Source organism: Nerophis lumbriciformis, linkage group LG14, assembly GCF_033978685.3.
Source record: "Nerophis lumbriciformis linkage group LG14, RoL_Nlum_v2.1, whole genome shotgun sequence".
Taxonomy (NCBI): Eukaryota; Metazoa; Chordata; class Actinopteri; order Syngnathiformes; family Syngnathidae; genus Nerophis; species Nerophis lumbriciformis.
Genome location: NC_084561.2, coordinates 22,898,824 through 22,926,323, shown reverse-complemented (window position 1 = coordinate 22,926,323; position 27,500 = coordinate 22,898,824). Strand labels below are relative to the sequence as shown.

At 38.7% G+C, this 27,500-nt stretch overlaps 2 protein-coding genes across 2 annotated transcripts in view; one reads left to right on the top strand and one right to left on the bottom strand.

The window, feature by feature from the left end:
• The window catches only part of ptgs2b (prostaglandin-endoperoxide synthase 2b), an 87,759-nt gene that overhangs the window by 26,635 nt on the left and 33,624 nt on the right, over positions 1 to 27,500 (top strand). The gene's annotated exons all lie outside the window — the stretch shown is intronic.
• Positions 1 to 27,500, bottom strand: part of pla2g4ab (phospholipase A2, group IVAb (cytosolic, calcium-dependent)) — a 53,893-nt gene that overhangs the window by 888 nt on the left and 25,505 nt on the right. The window contains exons 11-19 of the mRNA XM_061975789.2: positions 19,317 to 19,454; positions 18,986 to 19,075; positions 15,652 to 15,717; positions 14,261 to 14,391; positions 14,026 to 14,137; positions 9,491 to 9,675; positions 9,221 to 9,410; positions 3,652 to 3,809; positions 1 to 774 (exon numbers count right to left, since the gene is read on the bottom strand). The exon at positions 1 to 774 is cut by the window's left edge and continues 888 nt beyond it. Coding sequence (XP_061831773.1) covers positions 616 to 774; positions 3,652 to 3,809; positions 9,221 to 9,410; positions 9,491 to 9,675; positions 14,026 to 14,137; positions 14,261 to 14,391; positions 15,652 to 15,717; positions 18,986 to 19,075; positions 19,317 to 19,454 — 1,229 coding nt within the window. The 3' untranslated portion in view covers positions 1 to 615. The remainder of the gene's footprint in view (positions 775 to 3,651; positions 3,810 to 9,220; positions 9,411 to 9,490; positions 9,676 to 14,025; positions 14,138 to 14,260; positions 14,392 to 15,651; positions 15,718 to 18,985; positions 19,076 to 19,316; positions 19,455 to 27,500) is intronic.

Below are 27,500 nucleotides of genomic sequence, written 5' to 3'. Positions count from 1 at the left end.
TCTTATCCGCAAACTAAGGTATGGCGTGTTGAATACAGCTGAGTGCATAATGAGAATGGTCGCAAAAATACTTGAGTCAGGACACTGATTCAAGTGCTGCAAAGATGGCGGATGAAAGAGCACATATCTTTCTTTAAGGTCGTGAGTTCAAACCACGCCCGAGTCATACCAAAGACTATAAAAATGGGACCCATTACCTGGCACTCAGCATCAAAGGTTGGACTTGGGGGTTAAATCACCAAAATGATTTCCGAGCGCGGCCACCGCTGCTGCTCACTGCTCCCCTCACCTCCCAGGGGGTGGAATAAGGGGATGGGTCAAATGCAGAGGGTAATTTCACCACACCTAGTGTGTGTGTGACTATCAGTGGTACTTTAACTTTTAACTTCAAGAGTAGAACAAAAGCAGTATCAATATATCTCTCAGCCAGAGGGAAACCCAACATCAGCTGATCCACAAAACAGTGGCAACAAAAACACTTTTTCCCCATTTTGTGCAAAAACAAATGTCAGTTTCTGAGACTACAAAATCACTTTTTATCTAATGTGATGAAACAGACACATCTGATCATTTCCAAAAAGATAATGCCGAAAGTTTCCATTCAAAAGCAGGCGACTACTGGTCATTGTTGCCATGGTGATTCCAGGGTTTAAGGTGAGGATTCCTTTTGAGAAACCTCTTCTTGGGGATCTCGCTGAGGGAGAAGGGCAAAGTGAGGGAGGAAGGGTTCTCTTTCCGTAACACGATGCGATCTTTGATGGCCTCTTTAATCACCTGCAGGAATCAAGCACAGCAATTAGTGCCAACATATTGAAAAAAAAACATTTGCGTCTCCATAATGTGTCTGTGTAGCCTGCCTAGATCCACTGCCAGCTGGCATCCGTTTCATCGGACTTTGTGTAACATGTTTGACTTATGCACTTTTGTCGCAACAATCTGTAATAATATTAGGTTACGTCTAAATCATTTTCAAGATGCACTTAATAATATGACACAAGGATTGGACGGACTACAATAATGGGGAACGGGAAAAGGGTAAGAAAATCCACATAAATCCTCGTCCTCTGCAGTGTATACTGTATGTGTGTTGGTATTTTTACCCAAATGTGTACCTTTGACAAAAAAAATGTTATGCGAAACACAAATATCCACTGCAGAGGACACTCAGAAGGGTATATTAGGACTATTTATGTCAGAGGGTGGCCTGGTAAGGTGATTTCAGAGGTACGTAGAAATTATTTTTCAATTGTTTTGACACTAGATCGCCTTACACCTATAGTTGACGTCTACTTAAATACAGTGGAACCTCGCTTTACCAACACATTATTATACAAACTTCTCAATTTTATGAACGTTGGACCGATTAAAAATATGCTTTGTCGTACGAACCTTGTCTTAGTGTATAATGTTTCATCCACCCATTGTGTGCCTGCTGTTGTGCTCATTGCTACTTTGTTTTAGCATTTTTTACCAACGTTTTCTCATTTTGTTAGCTCAATTTGAGTCCAAAGTAAACAATGGACAAGCCACGTGTGGTTAGAAACATTTATGAAGTACCCACAAAATTGTTGCCGCGGCCTCTCTCCCTGTTCCCCTCTCTTCTGCTGCATGCAAAGAGACAAGTAAAGTGGATTTTTATTTTTCATTCCTAATCATTGTAGCGACCGGTACGTTAAAGTTAAGGAGTTTTGTGATTTCAAACTGAGTGCACCACTGGGCTAGTGACAGTGTGTGTGCGTGTCGGCAGGGCGGCTGAAAAAGAACAATGCAGCTATTTATTGTTTTACTTTTGTTATTAAATAAAAAGTTGACATACCACCCGCTTATTATGTTTATACTGTACTGTATAACGCTTAATGTTGTTTTCAAACAGTACAAATCTTTACTTAAATATGGACTTTTGCTGAGGCTAGAACCCATTATTCATGTTTACATTGTATATTTTGGTGAAATTCGCTTCAATATACATTATTGTATTATATTATATTATTATAATTACCAACCTTGTTCAAAAACCAATTAAGTTTGAAATCGAGGTTCCACTGTACCTCACAGCACATGACATCAAGCTCTTCTCCAATTAGTGAATGGTGGGGGTAAGAATGTAAACAGGAAGAAAGTCAAAGTAGGGACTAGTAGTAGTTGTAGTGTAGTGTTTCAGAACATGCAGCAAAATAGTACTTTGTTGATATTTGGAATAATTATCGTAGTTTCCGGACAATAAGCGGCTATTTTTTCCCACGCTTTGAATCCTGCGGCTAATAAAACGGTGCAGCTAACTTATGGATTTTTTTTCACTAACGGCCATAATGCTTTGTATTTAACAAATATATTTCATACAACACCGACAGACCATGAAAAGGTGTGTTATTGTTTGTGCTATGGCGCCATCTTTTGGACGCGTTTCCTCAGTGCAGGTGCTGCGGATTGAAAATGTACTTCCTGTTTTGTGCTTTGAACTGAAAGTATTTGTCCATAGCGTTTCTGTTCAAAATGATTCTTTATTCTAAGCAAGGTTTGTAGGTTTCACAATATAACTAAAACTATTCATACTTACTAAACCGTCCCATGTTTGATGTCTGTAGGAGTGTTTTCATGCATATTTGTTCGTGCTATCGCAATATAATCAAGCCAGCGTCAATAAAGTTAAAGTTAAAAGTTAAAATCCCAACGATCGTCACACGCACACTTGGTGTGGTGAAATTATCCTCTGCATTTGACCCATCCCCATTCTCACCCCCTGGGACAAAGTTTTGTTGTACTTGTGCAATGACAATAAAGACCTATCTATCTATCTAGTATTATTAACTTACAATGGCATTCTGTTTGTATTGTTTAAGTTTTGTAAATTCAACAAAATGTCACAGTGGAGTTATTGAGTCTATTCGGCTGATTGGAGAGCTAACTTTCGCAGCAATGGTGTCCATTAAAATGACTTGATCAGCCATTTTACTTTTGTGTGACAGGCACTGTTTGGAAACAATTAATGTAAATAAACATTTACAAACTCTTTCGTACCGGTATATATCTGTGGTGCACTAGCAGGCCAAGTGTTAATGTAAAAACACCCTTTGTGTTAAATTGTGGACCAGCCTGGACACCGCTCATCATATCACCAGTGATTGTGATCTGACAATCCGTGATGCACACTCATACTTAAGTAGCACGCTCTGTAAAAAAGTATTCATCTTTGAAAGGCTTATAATATTGTCAAGACGATCCCTGCTATAATGGCTGTAAACTGTGAGACACAAATGACAGCTGATCAAAACCACATCGTTTTTTTTACATATCAAAGCTGGAGCCTGGAAATAAAAACAAAGAATCCTTTCTTCTGCTTAAAATCAGTGTTAAAAGGAAGCAAACGGGGCGGTCATTGCATCAGATTTGAGTCCTCTCACTCAGCACGGAAGTGACTCAGTTACAGTTAGTGAAAGTCAGTCCTCTCAAGATGACACACCTACACTTGATAAAACTTGTATTAGCCATATAAATGTTTAATGTTGCACCACAAACTAATATTTGTATGATGACAATGCAAATATGCAAAGCATGACCAGATGCACCATGCCCTACAATAAGACCTCGATCACAGAATTTGATCAGAGAATACGTGCGTACCTTCTGGAAGCCAGCAAAGCCAAAACTTACCTCCAAGTTGTTGAGGGTGTTGAATTCCATGAGGTCATGGAGTCGAGTGAACGCCTCGTTGGAGTACTGGAAGTTGAAGGTGGAGAATGGAGACTCGGGGTCGTCAAAGATGTCGAAGTCTGCAAACTCTTTGTCCTTCTCTGTCTCTCTTGGAACACCTGTTGTCACATTCGTACCACAGTGCTATCAGTAAGAGAGTGGAGTCCTTCTGCAGCCACAATAATAAACATCGGGTTAAATGATTACCTCTCAAAACTCAGATTTGTATTTGTGAGGATATAACAGGTGGATTGAATTGATTGCAATCGGACTATTGTCAGAATAATTTTATCTAAGTTATCACAAAACTTTGTGTTGCAATGAGTTCCCGGCGAGAAGACAAAAGCTGTCTTTGATCCTACCAAGAAGAAGGCTTGTAAAACTCCACTGTGTAGGATGGGAGACAATATGAAGGTGTTCTGTTTCTTTGATGTATTGTAATCCACAGAAAGAGGAAGCAGGACCTGACTCCCCTCCAGGCAACCTTTTCTTTTAACTGTTTTACGACCTTTTCTTTGAGCTGTTTTGTAATCAAAGGTGATGGCTGTTCATGACCCCCCTTCCTTAGAAACAGCTGTTGCCATGTAATCAGGGAAAGTCCAAATAAAAGAGGAGGCGTACAATCTTTCGTCAGAGCGTGGAACACCGTACAAGGGTACAGGTGTACGCGTTTCTCCTCATTGAGCCAAATTTAATTCTGTCTCTGTTTAATTCCTTGCTTCTTGTCTTGTTTAATAGATGTCATCAGTGTTTGAACCTGACAACTATTCAGGTTGTCTTAGAAGACCTTTGCCTCATGCTCAAAGACTCGATAGGACAGTTCAATTTGCTATACTTAGATATCCAGGGTGTACCCCGCCTTTCGCCCAAATGCAACTGAGATAGGCTCCAGCATCCCCCGTGACCCCGAAAGGGACACACGGTTGAAAATGGATGGATGGAGATATAGGTTAGCTCTAAGCATCTGTCCTATCTAGTCTTTGAGCCTAGAGCTATCCTATCTAGCTCTAGTGGATAGAGCCGTCTTATCTAGGAATCATTTCGCCTCATGCTCAAAGACTAGATAGGACCGTTTTAGTCACTATAGCTCTAGGCTGAAATACTAGATGGGATTGCTTGAGTCAATCAAGCAAGATAGGACAGCTCAAGACTCAGCCTCGATAGGGCAGCCATAGAGAATAGAGCTGTCCTATCTCGAAGATGTTTTGCCTCATGCTTAGAGACTAAAAAGGACATCTCTGGTGACTACATCGGTCCTATCTAGGAGACCTATATATAGAAAAACTTTTCGCCTCATGCTCAAAGGCTTACTGGAGTTAGATAAGACAGACCTAGGCTCAGAGACTAGATAGCAGTTCTTTATTGAATAGAGCTATCCTATCTAGAATATGTTTTGCCTCATGCTCAAAGACTAAATAGAACAGCTCTGACGACTAGAGCTGTCCTATCTACAAGACGCATCTAGAAGACGTATCTAGAAGACGTTTTGCCCCATTTGGCTCAATTGCTATTCGTCTCATGCTCGAAGACCTCATGCATTATTCACTAGAGCCGTCCTATCTAGAAGATGCTTTGCCTCATGCTGAAAGACTCACCAGAGCTAGATAGGACAGCTCTAGGCTCAACGTCCAGAAAGAACAGCTTTAGCTACTATAGTTAGATAATACAGCTCCAGTCACTAGAACCTCATTCTCAAAGACTCGCTGGAGCTAGATCGAACAGCTCCAGGCTCACTGATTAGATAAGACAGCTTTAGTCAGAGCTAGATAGGACAACTCAATAGAGCTGTCCTATCAAGAAGATGTTTCCCCTTATTTGCAAAGATATATATATATATATATATATATATATATATATATATATATATATATATATATATATCCATCCATTTTCTACCGCTTATTCCCTTCGGGGTATATATATATATATATATATATATATATATATATATATATATATATATATATATATATATATATATATATATATATATATATATATATACACACACAGTCGTGGTCAAAAGTTTACATACACTTGTAAAGAACATAATGTCATGGCTGTCTTGAGTAATAACTTCTACAACTCTTATTTTTTGTGATAGAGTGATTGGAGCACATACTTGTTGGTTACAAAAAACATTCATCAAGTTTAGTTCTTTTATTATGTCCTCCACAAGTGTATGTAAACTTTTGACCACGACTGTGTGTGTGTATGTATGTGTATATATATATATATATATATATATATATATATATATATATATATATATATATATATATATATATATATATACGATTGTAGCTGAGATAGGCTCCAGCGCCCCCCGCGACCCCGAAGGGAATAAGCGGTAGAAAATGGATGGATGGGGGATATATATATATATATATATATATATATATATATATATATATATATATATATATATATATATATATATATATATATATATGTGTATATATATATATATATATGTGTATATATATATATATATATATATATATATATATATATATATATATGTGTATATATATATATATATATATATATATATATACATACACACACACACACACACACACACACACACAAGTATATGATATACAAATAATCAAATGTCAATAAATTTAAATAGATTGTATCATATAGTGTATGACCTAACTTGTCGTAAACTTTAGTAAAGTTGTGTATAAACGAATATATAAAACGGCATGCAATTCTATTCCATTATTGTTTACATCAGCAACTTATGTTCAACGTTTACAAAAAAGTAAAAAAATCCACATGTGTTACACACGTGGTTGTTGACAGCCACGAATCAAAATGATACAGCACATAAACAACATTGACAGGTCTAGAACTGCTGAGTTTCGAGGGCAAACGATCAACTAAATTATCACTCCATCTAAACTATGAAATTAACCTTCCTAAAGAAGTTGTGGAGCTTGCTACATTTTTTCCCAACAGCCTGTAATTGTTCCTGTTTTCTTTTTTTGATTCGTTCCTTACTCTGCATTTTGAGAGCTGCCTGACCTAAATTCACCCAACACCTGACATCCTTCCAGACCCTGATGCAACTAGTGTATCTCTCGGAAAATCTCAGAACAACTCGGCTGTTCTCAATGTCGGTTAATCTTTGACGAACGTTTCCAAAATGGCTGTGCCCATGTTGTTTATACCGATTATCGTTAATTATACGATGTCTTAAACAGTTGAAAAGTCATGTTGGGGTGTTTTTATTAATTTATTCAACGAAACAGGGCAGCACGGTGAAAGAGGGGTTAGTGCGTCTGCCTCACAATACGAAGGTCCTGAGTAGTCTTGGGTTCAATCCCGGGCTCGGGATCTTTCTGTGTGGAGTTTGCATGTTCTCCCCGTGACTGCGTGGGTTCCCTCCGGGTACTCCGGCTTCCTCCCACCTCCAAAGACATGCACCTGGGGATAGGTTGATTGGCAACACTAAATTGGCCCTAGTGTGTGAGTGTGAATGTTGTCTGTCTATCTGTGTTGGCCCTGCGATGAGATGGCGACTTGTCCAGGGTGTACCCCGCCTTCCGCCCGATTGTAGCTGAGATAGGCTCCAGCGCCCCCGCGACCCCAAAGGGAATAAGCGGTAGAAAATGGATGGATGGATATTCGACGAAACAATTACGCTACAATTGTCCATTAACAAGTAAAAAGTCACGGGCGGTCATGGCCGTTCATGCCGTCGATGCTAGTAAATTTTTCAGGGCATTACGACAAGTGACAAAGGCAGTCGAGGCACTTGCCGCGGTTAAATTCGAACCCTGTGTGTACTGTGTGTGTGTGTGTGTGTGTGTGTGTGTGTGTGTATATATATATATATATATATATATATATATATATATATATATATATATATATATATATACGCATACAGTATTTATTTTTCTTTTTTTTGTCTTGTCCCATTCTTGTCCCCACAATTTTTCCCTGTCTTCTTATTTTTCATTCTTTCCATTCCGTCCTGCTCCTGTCCTGTGCCAAACACTAAATATACATTTAATAAAATCAAATACAAATAAGACAACAAGAGAAGTATTCCACACTTCTCTTTGTAAAGTAAATCTGTACAGCAGATATGAGCATATACATTAACAATAGGATTTGCCTGAGTAGCTGGTCAGGACAGATTTAGAAACAAATTAGATGAAAAAAAAACATGTATATAAGATTTAAAACTTTTTTTTTTTTAACTTGGGACTTCCCACGGGCCAGAGTGTGGACACTGGTGCGCCGAATCCGAAATGAGGACCAGGAGAAATAAGAATATTCACAGGTGTAATAGGTAGGTATATAAAATCATCGTCTAAATGTACTGAAAAGAAGATCAGAAACTAATTTTGGTTTGAATATTCGCAGGTCTGTAAGTTGTGAAAAATCATTCAGTATTTAAAACTAAATATTTGAATAAAAACGTTTTGGTACAGTGAGTTTACTTATTCAACCTAAGGGTTGCAGGTTCGCTCCCAGCCTCTTGCCATCCAAATCGCTGCTGTTGTGTCCTTGAGCAGGACACTTCACCCTTGCCCCCAGTTCCGCTCACACTGGTGAATGAATGATGAATGATGGGTGGAGGTTGGAGGGTAGGCGCAAACTGGCAGCCACGATTCCGTCAGTCTACCCCAGGGCCGCTGTAGCTTACCACCACTAGGTGTGAATGAATGATGGGTTCTCACTTCTCTGTGAAGTGCTTTGAGTGTCTAGAGAAGCGCTCTATAAATCTAATCCATTATTACTGCTTATCCCTGAATTCCTTTTTGCAGCTGTCATTATAGGATTAGTGTGTATTCATGTTAAAATAGGTTGTTCCATTCACACTTCACACGTCATGCTACATTTTTAAGAAAATGTTTTGCATATGAAAAGTCGTCTGTAGGAAAAAGTTTGGAAAAGGGAACCCTTCAATCGGAAACTGATTCAGCATTCAGTCAGTATAAGGTCCTACAATCTGGAAGTCCATATATGGACAAAGCATGGAAAAAAAACCTTCCGCAACATCCATAAACAGGCTGCGGAAGTATGTGGGCAGATGGCCGACTGAATGTAAAGAGGAGCTGGAGTGGGGATGAGATATAGATGTGGTGTTAGGATGTCTATGTGTGTCTATTGATAAATGTCTGTTTACACATACTACTCTCCCACTGGACTGAGAGATTCCCTCCCAGCACCTGGCTCCTCAAGGAACCATCTTTCTCCCCAATGGCTCATAAAACACAAACGGACCGCCAAGGTTCCTGTCTGTGTGCACACGCAACCGGCGAAATGTATGCTGGCTTAAAAGCCCACAATTTCCATGAATGACCGCACACACCCACATTCAATCGTGAGCAATGGGGCCTAACTGGCGAGACATAATTATTGTGTCAATGTTGTTGTTGAATGATTGTATAACTTCAAGGAAGAGATGCCTCATGTGCCATGACGGTAAAATGGCATAAAGGGGTACAGTTAGATTGTTTTTCCTTCCACATATTTTGTGGAAAGCTCGCCATGTGTACTCACTTACCAGGCGCTTTAAACTCCCTGAAGTTGATGTTGACCAGAACAAAGTGGATGACAGTTGGGCAGTTCTTTTCGCCTTTTTTGGGTTTGAACACGTAGCATTCCTTCAGACCCTCTCGGTCGAAGACTTTCGGATCAATTTTGGGGAATGGAAGCTTGTTCATACGAGCCCATTTTTCCGCCAACAGGAGCTCCTGAGGTGTTCAATTGACAAATGATGACATGAAACCATTTTTTCAATGAATCTTTGTCGATGTAGTGGAGTCAGTCAGACCTTGAATGGCGGGCTGGAGTCACTGGGTCGTGCAGAGAAATCAAAGGAGATGATGAGGTCGACGGTGCGTTGGGGCCGCAAGAGGAGAGGGTAGGGGAGGTTGTAGGTGAGGCCGCTGTCCACCACATGGATCTTCTTGCTCTTCACATCCAGAGGTTCATAGATGCGGTCAAACTCATCAGGGTCTATGAAAGTAGTACACCATCAAGTGAGCTATGACTGGAATAAATGCCTGGGACAGTAGTGTCACACATGTTGCATTGGCAACACTCAACCACTGGACACTTCGAAAGACGTCTCCGAGGTACCACACTAACATAAAGACTTGCTTAAAATCTAGCCTTGATGTTGGAATTTTAAGCAGTTTAAAAGAGCTTTTAGTAAAGCCTACTTTAAAAAGTAAAATGACATGTTCCCCTCGATATAATACCAATATAAGTTGCTACATATACATTAGATGCCAGGTTAAATAGAGGTACAGCTCTCGAGGTGACACGAGCACCTGGACATAAATGGTCATTATTGTCAGCCATCTATAATGTTCCACGTGCATGCAAGTTGTGTGCTGTGAACTGATAGCATAGTCACCTCTTGCTTTCTGCTGATCTGACCATGAGCTCATAAAATTGTCTGGTACAGTTCCCCAAAAGTGTAGTCCGTCTAATAATTTTGTACCGTGTCCATAGTGATATATTACCAACCTCTACAGCACATGTGTCAAACTCAAGGCCTGGGGGCCAGATCTGGCCCGCCACATCACTTTATGATGCCTGGAAATTACATGCGTCAATAAAGCACCTTATCTTTTCTTACTAAATGTATTTGTTCTTTCCATTTTGACAGAAAAAACACATGTACTGCATGAAATTGCATACCTTGCAAACTTTAGTAGTATCCAATAATGCAACAAATATTCTACAAACGTTTGTATTATCATAATTTCCAAACCATTTTTTTGGGTGAAATTACAAAATAAATACTTAAATATCTGCTTGATTAATACTTTCAAAGTAAGATATGCATGAAATTGTACACTGTAACAATGAAAATAGATGTTATAGTAAAATTAATGTTGGTTTTTACAGCGTATCACAGTATATTTAAAAAAACTCCACGACTGTTTTTTTCTCTGTGAAAATCTGTCGACTTAGCTGCCAGTTTTTCCCGTAAAATCTATGGCTGTAAATGGAAAAACAGTACCACGTTTTCTTTACGGAAAAAAAAACAGTGGTAGTCATTTTTCATTTACAGTAATATGCTGTAAAAAACACTATAGATATTACAATAAAATTCTGGCGACTAAGCTGTTATTTTTCCCATCAAAAAACAGTGGTACTGTTTTTCCCATTACTGTAATATGTTTAAAAAAAAAAAAAAACTGTATATTTTACAGTAAAATGCTGAGTAACAAGTTTTGTTTTTTTTACTGTAAAATCTACACTTTTTTTTACTGTGAACGTAAAATATAAATATAATATTCAAATGCATAGGCCTATTTATATATTGTTCACTGTTAGGAGCGGACCGCTGAGGTCAGCCATAACTGCAACGTGACCCTCAATGAAAACAAGTTTGACTCTAGGGATTAACATGCCGTATTTTGATAAAATATTTTGTATTTTCTTAAATTTGTTCTTAAGAAAAATAAAAACCAAATCTAAGTAATTGTATGGATATTTTAAGTCTTATAATTTAGGATGCTCCGATCTGGTTTCAAATACTGATCTGATACTTTGACAATAAATTATAGAACTGAAAATGTTTTGTAGCAAGTAACTCAAGCGAACTCAATAACACATTTTTATGAAGCTTATCTTTTCAAATTTAGAATTTGCTGGTATTGTTGTATATCAGATAATGTGTAAATACATGTGTGGTATTGAAACAAGTGGGTAGTGCACAATAACTACCGTATTTTTCGGAGTATTGCATACCTGCCGAAAATGCATAATAAAGAAAGAAAAAAACATATATAAGTTGCACTGGAGCCCGGCCAAACTATGAAAAAAACTGCGACTTATAGTCCGAAAAATACAGTAAATCAAAGCAAAAACTACTATTGGCTTCCATTTAAATCATTTTGGTTTTGCCCAGAGACTTACTTTCTGAGTATGTAAACAGTAACAAAAAACATTAACAATATATTTAACAACAAGAAAATGAAAAATATTGATCCAATCATTTTAATATTGTTTACATATTAGTATATTAGGTATTGACAGTTCTGTACTGTATCAATATCTGGATCGGTCACCCCTAATTTGTATTGAAGCATTACTTCTTGTGTGTGTATTAGAGATGCGCGGTTTGCGGGCACAACCGCGGAGTCCGCGGATTATCCGCGAATCGGGCGGATGAAATTTAAAAAAAATAGATTTTATCAGCGGGTCGGGTCGGGTCGGGCGATTGAAATAAAAAAAATTTAGATATTAAATAGATTCAGGAGGGTGGCAGTTAAACCAATTCGGAAATATGATGTAGCGGCTAGCTACGGGGTGTTAGCCAATGGCTTTGGCTGGGGGGCGGGACTTGCGGGCAAGTTAGGGAAGTGACGTTGTTGACAGGAAGTGTTAGTTCGAGTTTTGCCGGGAAAGAGGGGAGACGCACATTGGAGCTGTTGTGTGGTTACATTGCATCTTATTACAATAAATACGAGACAAACAAATAAGTCTATGAGCCTACGTTCCTGGGAACATTACAATATATACATACCGGTAGTTAAATGTTGTTACCCACATACGAAAAACGAGCAGGCACCTGCTGCATATGCCACAACAGAAGAAAAAAAAAAAAAGAGATGGACACTTTTACGGAGCGGAGAAGGCCCCCGACGCCTCGCCGGGGGAAGGGGCCTCGAGGGCCCCACCGGGAGCCATAGCTGAGGCGATCCGCGAGAAGGGCCCGACGCACGTCCAGGGTCACTACCGCGCCCACCGCACCGACACCCCGCCTCGTCCGCCTTCGCCGCGGCCGGCGTCACGCGCAGCAGGTAAGCAGCTTACCTGCCCGCCACCCCCGTGGCCGGGGGCTCGTAACAGGGGTCACTCCGCGCGCTCCGCCCGCGCAGCTTACTTGCCCGCCACCCCTGTTGCCGGGGTGCGTAACAGGGGTCACTCCGCGCGCAGTGCGCTCACGAAAGGGGTGGGGCTCACCCTGGTTGATATAGACAGCAGCTAGGACGGTGGCCATGGAAGTTGGAACCCGCTAAGGAGTGTGTAACAACCCACCTGCCGAATCAACTAGCCCTGAAAATGGATGGTGCTGGAGCGTCGGGCCCATATACCCGGCCGTCGCCGGCAGCGAGACGCGCTTGGAGGTGCGCTCAGCGCGGCTCCCATATGATTGCGCACTGGTGTGCGTCTGGGTCGTGACAGCGTGGCACGCGAATGTCTGTGCTGCGTTGGATCAGTCTCCTTTCTTTAACAGGTAAAAGCTTTATAACCTCACTAATGCCTTGCATCGTCTATATTAGATATAGAACAACGGGCGGGTGCGGGCGGATGGCGGGCGGATGCAGTTCTGATCAAATGTTAGATCGGGTGGATTGCGGATGGTTGACGACTTTCTGATGCGGTTGCGGATGAAATAATTGCCTATCCGCGCATCTCTAGTGTGTATAGCATGCTTAGCCATTCCCTTTCCTCTAGTTCTCCAATGGTGGTGATGATTAGCGACCTAAGAAGCGGCTTCTAGACGACAGGTGTGTTTCAGCTTGCTTTCAAATTAGAGCCAGTGTTCTGGTAAGACATGCACCCTCCTGGAATCGATGCACACACCTCCTGCATGTGTGTAACAAGAGTGTGCATCGCTTTCAGAGGAATCTTTCATGTAAGTACAATCTTTAGCCATGTAAGCACTGGGACAAAGCTGCGGTGAAGATCAGCTGGGCTTGTCAGATCATCAGCCGATCGCCGATTTGATCCCATGATCAGGATCGGGAAATCTTTGTTCCTAATATTACTAGCCATACAGAAGATGCAATGAACACTTGCTCTATTTTTATGAACCTCTGATTGTAGCACACAAGCATCCGCCTGAAAACTCTACAAAGACTGGCTACTAGAGGTGGGGGAAATAATAAATTTTTATATGCATTGCAATTCGGACGATGATATAATCAATTAGTAAACGTCAATAATTGATTTATTTATTGTAAATAAAGTAATGCAGACAGTTCTAAAATGTGGCTGCCTGCAGTGATCCACCTCACCGAAAGATCCGACCAGCTCCTTTATTTTAGGGGACTTATGTTCCAGTTTTGCACACATTTCCATTACTTTTGTAAATGTGAGAATTAATTTAACTGTTTCTTTTTACAAATGCACTGTTTTTTAAAGTTTCAAGTGATAGATTCTTATTTACTGAAACGAAAAGAAATGTAACACTGCATCAATATATATAAATTGTAGATGCATCAATATTATATTTGTAATCGAATCGTAGCTCCTGAATCATAATCGGAATCGTAAGGGGCCCAAAGATTCCCACCTCTGCTGGCTATTATGATTTTAAAACAAAAACATGCTTGTTGTTACCTGTGACAGCGTCTACCTCCTCCTCTGGTGTAACTGCATGGCAGATGACCCCACTGACAGGAGAGAAAGGCATGCTGGTGTTCAGGTTCAGGCCCAACATGAAGTTATGCACCTGGTCAAATGGGGTCATGATAGAAAATGTTAGAATTTTTATTTTTACAAATTTTAAAAATGTTGAATTCATCTAACAGAACAGAAATAAAAGGAATCTACTAATAAGTTTAACTTTGGACACCTTGCCAGCACGGCCCTCTCTGGTGTTAAACAAGGCTGAGTCGCTGAAGAGCGATGTGAACATCCTTTGTACCCAGCTGGCCTGAGCAGTGCGATGATACTCGTCCTCTGCCTCTTGGTTCTCTGTGCCGGCTGAAAACCAAGATGATTATTTAGAGACGTACAGTACAGCTCTTTTAAATGCAATGACAACATCGCCTCATAAACAGTCACGATAGTTAGAAGTAATAATAATTACTAATCAGATAAAATGTACTTTTTCTAGTTTGGACTTGGTAATTTTACTTTAAAAGGGGCCATATTGTGATTTTTGTTCTACATTTAAAACACTTCCTTGTGGTCTACATAAGGACGGTGGTTCTTTGGTTAAAATTGTGCAAAGATTGTGTTTTACAGACCATCTTCAAGCCGCTTTCTGACTCTCTTCAGAATGCCCTGTTCTGTGGTGGTCTTATTTACGTTCTGAATCCCTCCTCCAGGCCAAGTCACCTTCGCCTGCGTCTCCACGCCGTCAGCCATGTTTAGTTTTAGTGCTTTCATATTGAGACTACTGACAGGCATTAGTGAGAACTATACACTACTTTTTATTAGAAATGCCACCAGCAGAGAATAACAGCATGCATGAGCATGTACAAGCCAGTCTTCTCCACAACAAAAGCTATAGAACAAAAGGTTCTTTATTGACTATAACTAAATAAAAAAGGCTGACTCGCGCAAAGCTCTTTGGGTAAATCTTTACCATATATGAAGATTTCCGCTGACGTAACTAAGGCATGTCCGACATGTCGTTTGATTTCAGATTGTCAAGACTAATAGGGATCCCAAAGACAAAAAAAAAACAGGCACCAACAGGTAAGAAAAAATGGTTTTGCGCAACATGACCCCTTTAAGAGATTGTATTCAGCCTTGTCTGTATCTGTTATGCTCATCTCTGATATGAAGTGTGCGGGATTCTTAAGGAAATATGTAATGCAACTGTGGAGCGATGATGATTGCCAACATGTGGGAGGTTGTTTGTGTTCCCAGCATTTTAAAAAGAAACATGATATTTGTTTTATTTAATGCAGGACAAAACATTGACTTTCACTGGTTTTCCCAAAACGTTTTACTATAGGTTTTTTGTTTACGACAGTTTTCTTTCCTCTTTCCCTTTATCTTAGACAGCAATGGCTGTCACATATTCAGCAAGCACATCATTACAAGGAAAATGCTGAGCTTTGACCTTTGAGTGAGATTTAATGATGTACCAATGGACACATGAACATTTTACCACGAACATGCAAAACATATGGTCAGGACTTCCACGTTCCCTTATATACAGTAATATGTAAATACACAAGCAGTGTCATTTGAACCTCTAACTTTTTCCCCCGCAGTAAAATTGTAGCTCACCTTTGCGGGGTTCATCCTCGTTGTCCATACTGTCTTCTCCAACAATGTGCTGTGGTTTAATCTGCTCTGTAAAATGAGACACACGTCAAGGTGTATATCGACAATAGCCTTAGTGCGCATCAACACTGCACCCCAAAGATGCTGAAATACAGAGTCTTCTTTGTCACGCTCAAATTACGCAAGGTACCAACATGTAATACCAGTGATGAATAAATACATTCTTTAACAGGGTGGAGGTGTTTTCAGCACTTTGATAAGACCAATGTATTGTCTCTTTGCATGCAAGAGGGACTGCACTTTTTTGGATGTTTGCCAATCATTCACAATCATTATGTAAGAGAAGAACACATGAGTTTTTCTTTTTGATGCATTCTAAATATCAAAAAGTCAGCTTCCAGTGGAGCCTATAGGAGTCGCTCTATTCTGCCTATAAAAGCTCTTAAAAACATCCAAACACCTCCATTAAGGTTTTATATAAATGATGTAAGTATGTAAGTAAACATTGAATTTGTACTTATTTTGATCATTTTAAGCATATGCGACACATTAACTTCAAAAACGCATCACAACGTTCACTTTTTTTTTTTACTTCATCACTGATTATTACTCAGTGCAGTCACTGAGAGCCAACAAACTTGATAAAACATCACTTACTGTACAATGTCTACTGTCGTTAGGATGGTCATATATTCCCATTTAAGTGAAGAATGACTCATAATCCTCGCAAATAAAAGGGAGGTGCAACTAAGCGTCTTTTTGTATCGTTCTTGCCATTGCTGGGTCTAAATTGGCTGTCAAAGTGTACCAGCTTGTTGGAATAAAAGCATGATTTATGATCGACAATAAACTTTCACGAGCAAAGGAAGCGAGAAAGCAGCAGACCACTCGAGCGCCGCTGTAAATAGTTTGACTGCGTTAGCGCTAGAGGTGGGAGAAATAATCCATTTTTAGATGCATCGCAATTCGAACATGGATGATTATAGAATCGATTAGTAAGAGTCGATAATCGATTTATTTATTGTGAATAAAGTAATGCAGACAGTTGTAAAATGTGGCTGACTGCAGCGAGCCACCTCACCGAGAGATCCGCTCCTTTACTATAGGGCACTTATGTTCCAGTTTTGCACACATTTTCATTAATTGAATAAATGTGGGAAGAATTTAACTGTTTCTTATTACAAATTGTGGATTCTCACTCAAGCACCGCCTAACAGCCTGTCATCAAGGGGCGGTACATACCGCTGCACCTTCTCAATCAGCCTGAAGTGCCAACAGCTGTGCGGCCGGGTGGGGCACAGCTACAAACTTTTCTTAACTCTGCCTCATTCAGGTCTGGCTCTCCTCTGTGTCAAGGCAGGTGCATCAGGCGTTAAACTGAGGCATCCACTATTTCCCCGTTAATGACATTACTGGTGAAATGTTTAGTCTTTTCTCTTATTTTATAGGCAAATACCTAGGGCGTTTAAGGACGTGTGCATTGTGAAAGATTGAGAACCCCGGATGGGTGAGATTTATGTTTGTTAATTGAGACTTTAAAGTTTGATGCTTCCACACTAGTGATGGGTTGATGAGGCGTCATGAAGCGTTTCGACACATTGCAAAACTGTATTGATACTGTGTCGATACTGTGTCACTAAATACTGACATCTGCTGGACATTAAAAATCCCTACAGGCAACCTATGGACCGACTCAACTGACACTGATTTTATGACCTAGTATATACAATAATATAAACCAAGTCATTGTATTTAATTTAGGATTATTTAATATCTTCATTTAAATAAAAATATATTTTTATCTTTTTTAGATACAGTCAAGAAATAATGTGAACATGTATCATAACATGGAAATCTAGGAGAACGTGTTGTGAATGAGGATGCTTGTGGACTGGGAATTTTTATTTGTATTTTTTTTACACTTTTTTATTTAAAAAAAAACCCAGTTTTTCCAACGTATTAAATTTTAGACGATTTCTCTTCTTAGTTATTATTTCTCCGGCTGTAGAAAAGACCCGCTCACAGGGCACAGAGGAGGCGTCAGTGCGACACAGTTCGCGTATCGGTCACGTGATCGAAACAGCTCATGATCGGTCACGTGACTTTCTAAAAGCGGTACGCACACCGACACAGGGTTTTGCTCTATGAGCTCGACGCATGCGCCGATGCATTGGTGTTGCCGGACCCATCACTATTCCACACTCTGCCCTTCCTAAAAGGACCTGTACAATAAATGCCCCTTTTCGGCTTTCTGCAAACCGTATCCCGTGTCTTGGTGAGAATCAGGTGCCACAAAATGCACTGGGTTTTTTTAAGTTGCAAGTGAGGTGCCCAAAGATTCCTGCCTCTCGTTAGCGCTTATAATAACAATATCACTGATACTTGGTTATTAAGTCACTAAATGGAGTATTTTTGCCGCTTTTTGGATGTTTTTTCAATTGGGTTTTATGGGGGGAATACTGCACCTCCCATTGGCTCTGCTGTATGCAGACTTTTGTTTACATTTATTAAGTTAAGTATTAAGTTAGAATGGGACAAGCGGTAGAAAATGGATGGATGGATGCATTAAAAAAACAAAAAACGAATCGTCATGTCTTTCATAAATATTGCGAACGATAGGCAAAGTTCTAAAAAAAAGTGCAGTTCCCTTTAACCTAAGCAAACATCAAAAGTGACCAAACCCAGGGTAGTGGAAGGATCAGTCAACATGCACACTACACACACACATACACAGCTATTTCTAAATATGTTTGCATTTACAGTAATTATACTTACTGTATGAGTGGTCTGGTTCTCTTTGTGAAGCGCAACAAAAAATTTAGCAGAGTGAAAAATTAATTTCCCTTCAGGGAATACAATTAGTATAATACAAAGTCAGAGGTCGCCACAGCAAGTCAATCGCATGAATGGTTTTGGTTTACGGCCAATTAGGCAAATTCGAGTATTACGTCATTATGTCGCTTCCATTCCTGGAACCTATTATTGTCACAAATTGCAGTCCTGTGGTAAACAATACTTTGTAAATACTCTAGAGAAGATTATTGATGCATTTTAGCAGGTCAGGGCCAATAACAAATTTTGCTGGCATACCGTTATATATATTGTGCCACAAATTGACTATACTGTATACTATACTATTTTCGGACCAAATTGCTAATGTAATCATAGAATATAAAAATAAGAGATAATATAAACAAATGGTTTAGGTTTGAGTTTATTTCAAACGTGTATACAGATACAATATACATCATAAAATCCACACGTTCTCATTTCTCTTTACATGTTTGAAAAGGAGTAGGAAGAAGCACATTATTACAAACAGAGGGAAAGTGCTTACCTAACTCTTCCTCCATAGTGCAGCCTCCAGCTGTGTCTTTGACCCCCAGCACTCGGTTAAAAAGAATAGAGAAGGCGCTTCCCCACACACCTGCAGCAGAACACATTTATATTTAATGTTTATCCATTCATTTTCTACCGCTTGTCCCTCTCGGGGTCGTGGTGGGTGCTGGAGCCTATCTCAGCTGCACACTTGCAGTACACAAGTGTACATCTTGGAACAGTTGCCACCTCATCGCAGTTTATATTGAATGTTTTATTTTAAATTCTTACATCCTTCTTAATTTCTTACATATAAAGCAGAATCGTTAAAAGCATACTCTGTTAATTACCCATTAAAAAGTGAAGAGGGTTTTCCTCATATTTCTTGACGACAGTCCCCATGAAGAACTTGCTTCCAAACAAGTCAGGCGTCATGAAAGTGCCGTACTTTGCCATTCCAATTTCATAAGGGCTGAACTCCACCCAGTCTGCAGGGGAAACATCAGTGTTAGCTCAACAGATGTGCATCACATTTTTAAAAACATCAATACAGTGGTCCTGGAACTTCATCATTAAAAAGAAAATATATAAAAAAATAGATTTTTATGCATTACTGGACACGACATATTTCTTCTAGTCTATTTTGCGTCTGCAAATACAGTATATTTGAAAACTTTGCTTAAATAGGCTTTTATTCAAATCATTAGTAGTATTTCCAGCATAATACTGTTACTGTATCATGCATACTCAAAGTACATACTAGAAACAATTGATTTTTCAGATGTTTTTAGACATACAAACGGGTCGCAGTCTGACTAACAGAAAAATATAACTGTAGTTATAGCAATTTGAGATGCATCCATACACAGTAGAAACTATGTACACAATTAGTATTCATACAAATAAACAATTATTGTTTCAGAAAGCATACAGTATATAAATCACTTAAATCAAAATGAAGTGATAACTTTATGACACAAATCAGTGGTGAAGAATACAGATTTCAAGTTTGTTACAATGTACATTTTGTCTCATTATTCCCCCTAAGACATGGGTGTCAAACTCTGGCCCGTGTAATTTCACTTGGCCCGTGAGGTGATATCAAATTAACACTAGAGCTGGCCCGCCGATTACATACAGCGGCGGTGCCGCGGTACACCGCTAATTCTCATACTTGCCAAACCTCCCGGGAGACTCCCAAATTTCAGTGCCCCTCCCAAGAATTGTAAAGTCCTCTTTTCGTCCAGTCCGAGTGTTGGCTCAGTTACATAAAATGTGCGGCTTTGGCACGCACACAGATGTGAATGCAACGCATACTTGATCTTCAGCGATACAGGTCACACTGAGGGTGCCAGTATAAAAACCTTTAACATTGTTATAAATATACGCCACACTGTGAATCCACACCAAACAATAATGACAAACACATTCCGGGAGAACATCCGCACAGTAACACAACATAAACACAGCAGAACAAATACCCAGAACCCTTTGCAGCACTAACTCTTCCGGGACGCTACAAGGTGTGTGTATGTGTGATTGGGGGGGGGGGGGTTTGGAGGTAGCGGTGGTGTATATTGTAGCGTCCCAAAAGAGTTAGTGCTGCAAAGGGTTCTGGGTATTTGTTCTGTTGTGTTTATGTTGTGTTACTGTGCGGATGTTGTGTTTACCGGTATGTTGTGTTACTGTGCGGATGTTCTCCCAAAATGTCATTCTTGTTTGGTGTGGATTCACAGTGTGGCGTATTTCTAACAATGTTAAAGTTGCTTATACGGCCACTCTCAGTGTAAACTGTATCGCTGTTGATGAAGTATGCTTTGCATTTACGTGTGTGTGCGTACAGGAGCCACTCATATCATGGGACTGGGCGGGCACGTTGTTAGAAGGGATGAAAAGCGGACGTGACGTCAGCTCGTAGAGGACGTTAAAAGCAGTGCCTGTAAGGCACGCCCCCAAGACTGGAATACGAGATATAATGACTGATGAACACCTTCGTTCGATAATGACGGATGCCTCAGCTCAAAACCTGAGCCCCGACATTAATGAACTAGCATCCAAGAAAAGATGCCAGGTATCTGGCTTGGGCACATCAGATTAGATTAGTGTGTTGCAAACTGAGCAGTTTAAAGTCCTGAATGGTTGGTTTATTCATTATTATATTTTCAAATTTATTAGCCTGTGGAAAAAGTTAATGTTGATATTTACCTCAGAAGGCTGCAAATAGAAAAGAGGCATTCAATTTTTATTTAAATTGTATTTGATATGCCATTGATATTTTTTAATTATTATTTGAAACTCGATTTTGCATGTCACTACAAAGTTATATAAGCCTTGCTTGTTCAATATTTAATGCAAAACTTGTTTGGGTCCCTATCAAAAAGGTTAATATGTTCAACCTTGGCCCGCCGCTTTGTTCAGTTTTAAATTTATTACCCACTCTGTATTTGAATTTGACACCCCTGCCCTAAGACATTAGCACGAATATGCTAGCACAACATATCAGGATAGACTTTAAGGTACAAAAAACAAGCAATGACCACCCTATGAGGGTTTTTAGGATTTGTTGACTAAAAGGTTGAAGACAAACATAAGAATATTATAATGACATTTATCATTCATATATATTATATTATATATACATGCAGGAGTGGGTCGAGTAGCCAAAATTGTGCTCCAGTAAGAGTATTGTAACTTTGGAATAACATAATTCAAGTAAAAGTAAAAAGTAGTCATCCAAAATTCCAAATAATTACTTCAGTAAGATTAAGTATTCAGTGACAAAAAAAGGATTACATTTATGTAGTGCTTTTCTAGACACTCAAAGCGCTCTACAGCGAGAACTGAGAAGCCATTATTCATTCACTCCACATTCACACATTGTTGGTAGCAAGTTACATTTGTAGCCAGAGCTGCCCACGGGTAGACTGACAGAAACGTGGCTGCCAATCTTGCGCCGATGGCCTCCAAGCAAACATTCCTTCAAATTCATACACCAGAAAAACTAAACACAGCACAAAAAAAGTACTCTGAGTAACTAGTGATTAACTTCTGCTTTATTTTGTGCTATTTTAATGGTATTTGCACTACAACACTAGTTGGAGTGTGTGTGAGCAAGACAGACATTACTACAGCATATACTACAAAATATGCACATTTTACAGTCACTTGTGATGTTATAACAGGCCAAATGTAAGCATATGTTCAGCTAAAACATAAAAAAAAAACATCTACAACATACCGCAAGGTGTTTTCTCTTGTTAGAAGTTGAAATATTGTAGGTTAAAACGCAAACATTTCTACTGACAAAGATAATATAAATGTTCTATTTCATAGTCTGTAATGTCTAACGTCACGTCAATTTACAGTTTGAGTGCGGTCATGTGACTGCCAGCCTTCATTTGATTGGTGAAACAGAGTCATGTGACCGTGACCGCTGTAAGAAGTCTCTCTAACATGACTGTTTTGGCAAGCACTAATTCGTAGATTACAAATGTAATGATGATGTAAATAAATGTAGCGATTGGATGTATTGTAGTAAAAGTGGCATTTTTTATCATTAAAATACTCAAGTTAAAGTAAAAAATGATGTTGCATTCAAACTACTTTGACAAGCATCCAAAATGTTACTTCAGTAAATGTAGCGCAAATAAATGTGAAAAAAAGTTAAATGTTTGAAAGAAGTAGGCTGCATTATCTGTTTTCTAAGGAAAAACATGTAGTTTCAATCTAGCGCTATTTAATTACTATTTTATCGAATTATCGAAGGATTTCGATATTGGCTTCTCACGATCATAAAAATATTATCGAAAAAAAAACCTGATTAATTTGCACAATGTGAATGCAAATTTGTGAGCTTACAAAGGTGAAACATTGAAGTGAGCGTTTGAGTGAAAACAAGACCACGTCTACTTGAAGTTTGGGATATTATCTCACCCTGGTTAGTACTTTTTATTTGATACTGCACTGGAATGCCTAATCAATAGGGATGTAACGGTATCAAAATCTCACAGCACAATATCACGGTATTAAAGCTGGGGTACCTAAGTTATATTCTTAAGCTAAAAAACAAAATCATATTAGCATCATACAGTATATCATAAGAGAAATAATTTCTGAAAAAATAATACGTCTGTGTGTTGTATAATTAAAAGTATTTTAGTAAATAAAACCTCGAAAGACAAAATCATTTGTCTTCCTGGTGGGTCAACCCCTCCACATCTAATCACTGGATTTAGAGAAAGAATGGGTGAGCAGAGCCCACGAAGGACCATCCTCATTGGCTGACGCGATACATAGTGAAGGGCGTGCACGGTGCAAACTTGAAAGTACGCAATACCTGCGCTTGCTGTTACAGCATATACTGCTAAAAAACCCAAAAGAGGAAAGAAAGACGCTGTGCGTTTAAAAATGTGAGTGAAATGCTGTGAGTGTGAAGACAAGGAAAATTTGTTTGGGAAAATAATGGGTTTGGGACCGTTCATTCATTCATCCTCGAAACACATCCTAAATAAATGTTGAGACAGCCACTTGAAACTAAACTAAAGAGCAAAAGCTAGCAAGAACAATCCATACACCCACAACACATCTACGTAAGATCAATGTACAAACAGGACAGCAGTCGCAAACTTGAGTCTTTCTCTCTAACAGAATCAAGTCGTCTCTACACTCGTCAAGCTCAGAACTGCAGCACACATACCCCACATTAAAATAACAGTGGTGTGTGCAATTGACTGTGCTAACAAAATAAAGGTTTCAAAAAAAGTACCTTACACAAGCATAAGGTACTTCAAGCACTTATCGATATATTTAGAAAAAATATTATGCTTAGAATTAAAATACTGGTCAAAATTGTGCAAAGGTATATTGCACCAAAAATGTGAGGATTTTTAAATTTTATTCATGATACAAAAACCACGCGCAATATGGTGGTAAAATAAGTGTAAAAGGCAAAAAACGGAACTTAAAACAAAAAACTTAAAAAAATAATTGTATTGTTCTATCATATTGATAATGTTCATTTGACTGTTTTACCTATTATTATTTTACTTGCTGTTTATTCGTTACAAATATATAACCGTTGTGCTTTTAAATTATATTTAAAGTTCAGTTTTGGTGGTACAATAAATACTGATCTTTTCAAATTAATGAATAATTGTGTTAATAATTAATTGTGATTTCAATATCAATCAAAATTATTGTTTTTGTCCTAATCGTCTAGCCCTATTTCAAACCAAAAGAATTTTATGATTAACTTGTTGTAATAATTTCAATATACTGTAACTTTCCTACAATTGTCCCCTTTGTATGTAGTATCATTTTCTAGGGCTTAATGTCTGAATTTTAGTATTTTTTTAGGTTTAGATATATGTTGTGCACTGCACAACATATATGAGGAGGTCAATGTGGGCTTTATTTCTGTCCTCAAAGAGTGTTGTCCCATACTCATGCTATATGTACAGTAAGTATACCGAGGGTTGTCATTGTGACATATTTGTCCAGGCTTGTATGACATTGACCTGCAGTACATGGAACGACAACAAACACTCCAGGTATGAGAGTAAAAATAGACGCACAAATACAGGCATGCAATGGAAACACTTATTACACTAATTATGGCTATTGTAAACGCCTGATGTTTAAATTGTCTTTTGACGTTAAAGTCCTAGGGAAAGAGTTGTAGAAGAGTCGGACAAAATAGTCACGCTTTTGACTTTAAAGGGAATTTTCTGAAGGTTGTGATGCGATAATGACACACAACAGGAGACAAACAGTGTGTTGCTGTGCTGGCTACAACAACACAAACACTCCATTAAGCAAAGACCTCCGGCAAAGCCGAACAATAATGCAAGACAGCAGTATGCTCCTCCATTCTAGCTTTTTAAATGTTACTTATCGAACACAATCATGAGAGATAAGACGGATGTATTTTTGATGTATTCTATCTCGTAAATAAACGTAAATTAGTCAGCTTACAATGAAGTCAATTGGAGGTCCTCTATTCCACCCATAAAGCCCTCGAAATAACAATCCAAAAACCGCCAGCAAAACTCTGTTTACATTTTGTGACCTGAATTACCGATAACCAAGTATTAGTGATATTGTTATTATAAACGCTAACACAGACAAACTATTTTTAGCAGCGCAGAGAAGTAACTTTCTTATGCTGCTGTATTGACATCGGCTCGTGAGCTGCTTTTTCGACTTGGAGCTTGTGAAGCTTTATTCTCGATAATAAATAATGCCTCTCACCTTGATAGTGGAAGGATGAGGACATAATCCAACAAGTTGGTCAATTTTGGTATCCAATTTAGACCGGGAAATGGAGAAAAAGACACAAGACGCCTGGTTCCACCCTCCTTTTATCTTCGCGAGGATTATGAGTCATTGCTCATCTAATAAATTAACATCCAATCAGTCATCCTAGTGAGAGCAGACATTGTACAGTAAGTTATGTTTTATTATGTTTATAGGCTCTCATGTAGTCTGCAGTGAATAGTAATCAGTGATGTTGTCAAAAGAAAAAGCGAACGTTGTGATTCGTGTGTGAAATTAATGCGCCACCATACGCTTCAAATGAGCAAAATACGTAAATATTACATGTTACTGTGAATGTGCCTGTTACTACATCACATACTGTATATACTTACAGCATGTATGTAAAACCTTGATGGAGGTGTTTGGATGTTCTCCAATGGGCTCCATTGCAAGCAGACTTTTGCTCGCATTCATTTACTATTTAAAATGCATAGAAAAAAACATAAGGATTGTGATTTATAGGCAAAATTCCCCCCCCCCAAAATAGTGCAGTTCCCCTTTATTAGCATGCTTCCGAATGCCAACACCAAAAGTAAATTTAATCGTTCGATAATGTACACCCACCCCCCTAGTTCCTTGGTGGGCAATATTGCTGATTACAAACTGCAAAATATCTCTAGAAAACACCATCTTTCATTAGTTAGATTCCCCACTGATAGACCAAAAGGTAAATTCTCCTGATTTGAAAAAATGTTCCTTTTTTTCCCAAGACAATCACATATTTGACCCTTCTTTCGAGAATAAAAACCCCATATTTTGAAATACAAATGTTGCCAATATAATACCCTGGTGGTCCTCAGCTTGCAAAAGAGTTTTGTGATGTAGTGTACAAGTTTTAGTGTAAGTTGGAACTTACACATTAAAAACAAAGTCACTCGCACCGTACACAGAAAACATGAAGGGGCATACGAAATACAGTATAAAACGATTAAAATACAAGAATTAAAGGCAACAGGGATAATGGAGAGGAGGGCTCCCTGTGGTTGGTTTGCACATTGGAAGGGGCGGTGCAACGACCAGAGAGACAGGAAGTATCAATGAGACATCTATGCTGCTTGTTATCATGGTCCATTTCTTGGTAGAATATCTTGTCACATGTTCAGGAATACCGTTTTTAACCCTGATAATAGTCGTGGCTATGGATGTAACGATTTGAAAATTCCATATTATTGTGACCAAAATGATCATGGTTATCATTATTTAGACGGTATTGTTGAATCTGCTCAATGAGTACTTATACACACTCGGAAATCTTTTAACCAAGTTGTCTTTGAAAAATGTAATACATTAAAATAGACATACAGTACAATATACGTTATTGGCAGAAGAAACATACAATATTGTTCTGGCTTCTTAAGAGCTACATTATTTTTATTTTAACGTTTGAATAAGTTGATAATTTTCCGTTTTAATTTGTAGAGGTTTTCGTGTTTTTTTTTAATGAGAAAGGCAAAAGTGGCGTTGAGCGCCTTACGTCTGGTTATTGCGACGTCATGCGAGTTCACGTCTTGCAGACACCATGTAATTTATTCCTGAGTAGATTGATCAGCCAGTAGGTTCAATGTGCACGATTGAATAGCTTAGTTGCTCAGACAGCAAACATAAAATATTGTTCTGGCTTCTTAAGAGCTATATATTTTTTTTGAGCGTTTACATATGTTTATCGTTTTCCGTTTTAATTTGTAGAGGTTTTCGTGTTTTTTTTTTATGAGAAAGGCAAAACTGATGTTGAGCGCCTCACTTCGGTTTTATGTGATGTCACGTGAGTTAACATCTTGTAGATGCCATGTCATTTATTAGTATCAGTATAGACTGATCAGCCAGTAAGTTCAATGTGCACAATTGAATAGCTTAGTTGCTCACACAGCAATGTGTTTGATGTATGTAATATCTTAATGGGGGAAGATTTGAATATCTCTTGAAATCATATCAGCATTTAAGCAAATGCTAGCTTGCGCCTCCAAGTAATGAGCAGTATCACTGGTCCCTCAGTTTATTAAAAGTGAGATTATCAATCACTATTTAACATACTTTTTTTTTTTTAATGGGATTGGTAATACAAAGAGTCAGGAGTTTTACCACGGTTACTGTTTATTCATATACAGTATCAGCTACTGCCAAGCCTCACGCTTTGGGCGTGAGAGTCATGCAATTTAACCCATTTACACGCCCGACAGCACACTTAATATTTCTCACGCTTATTTTTCCCCATTCTCTGC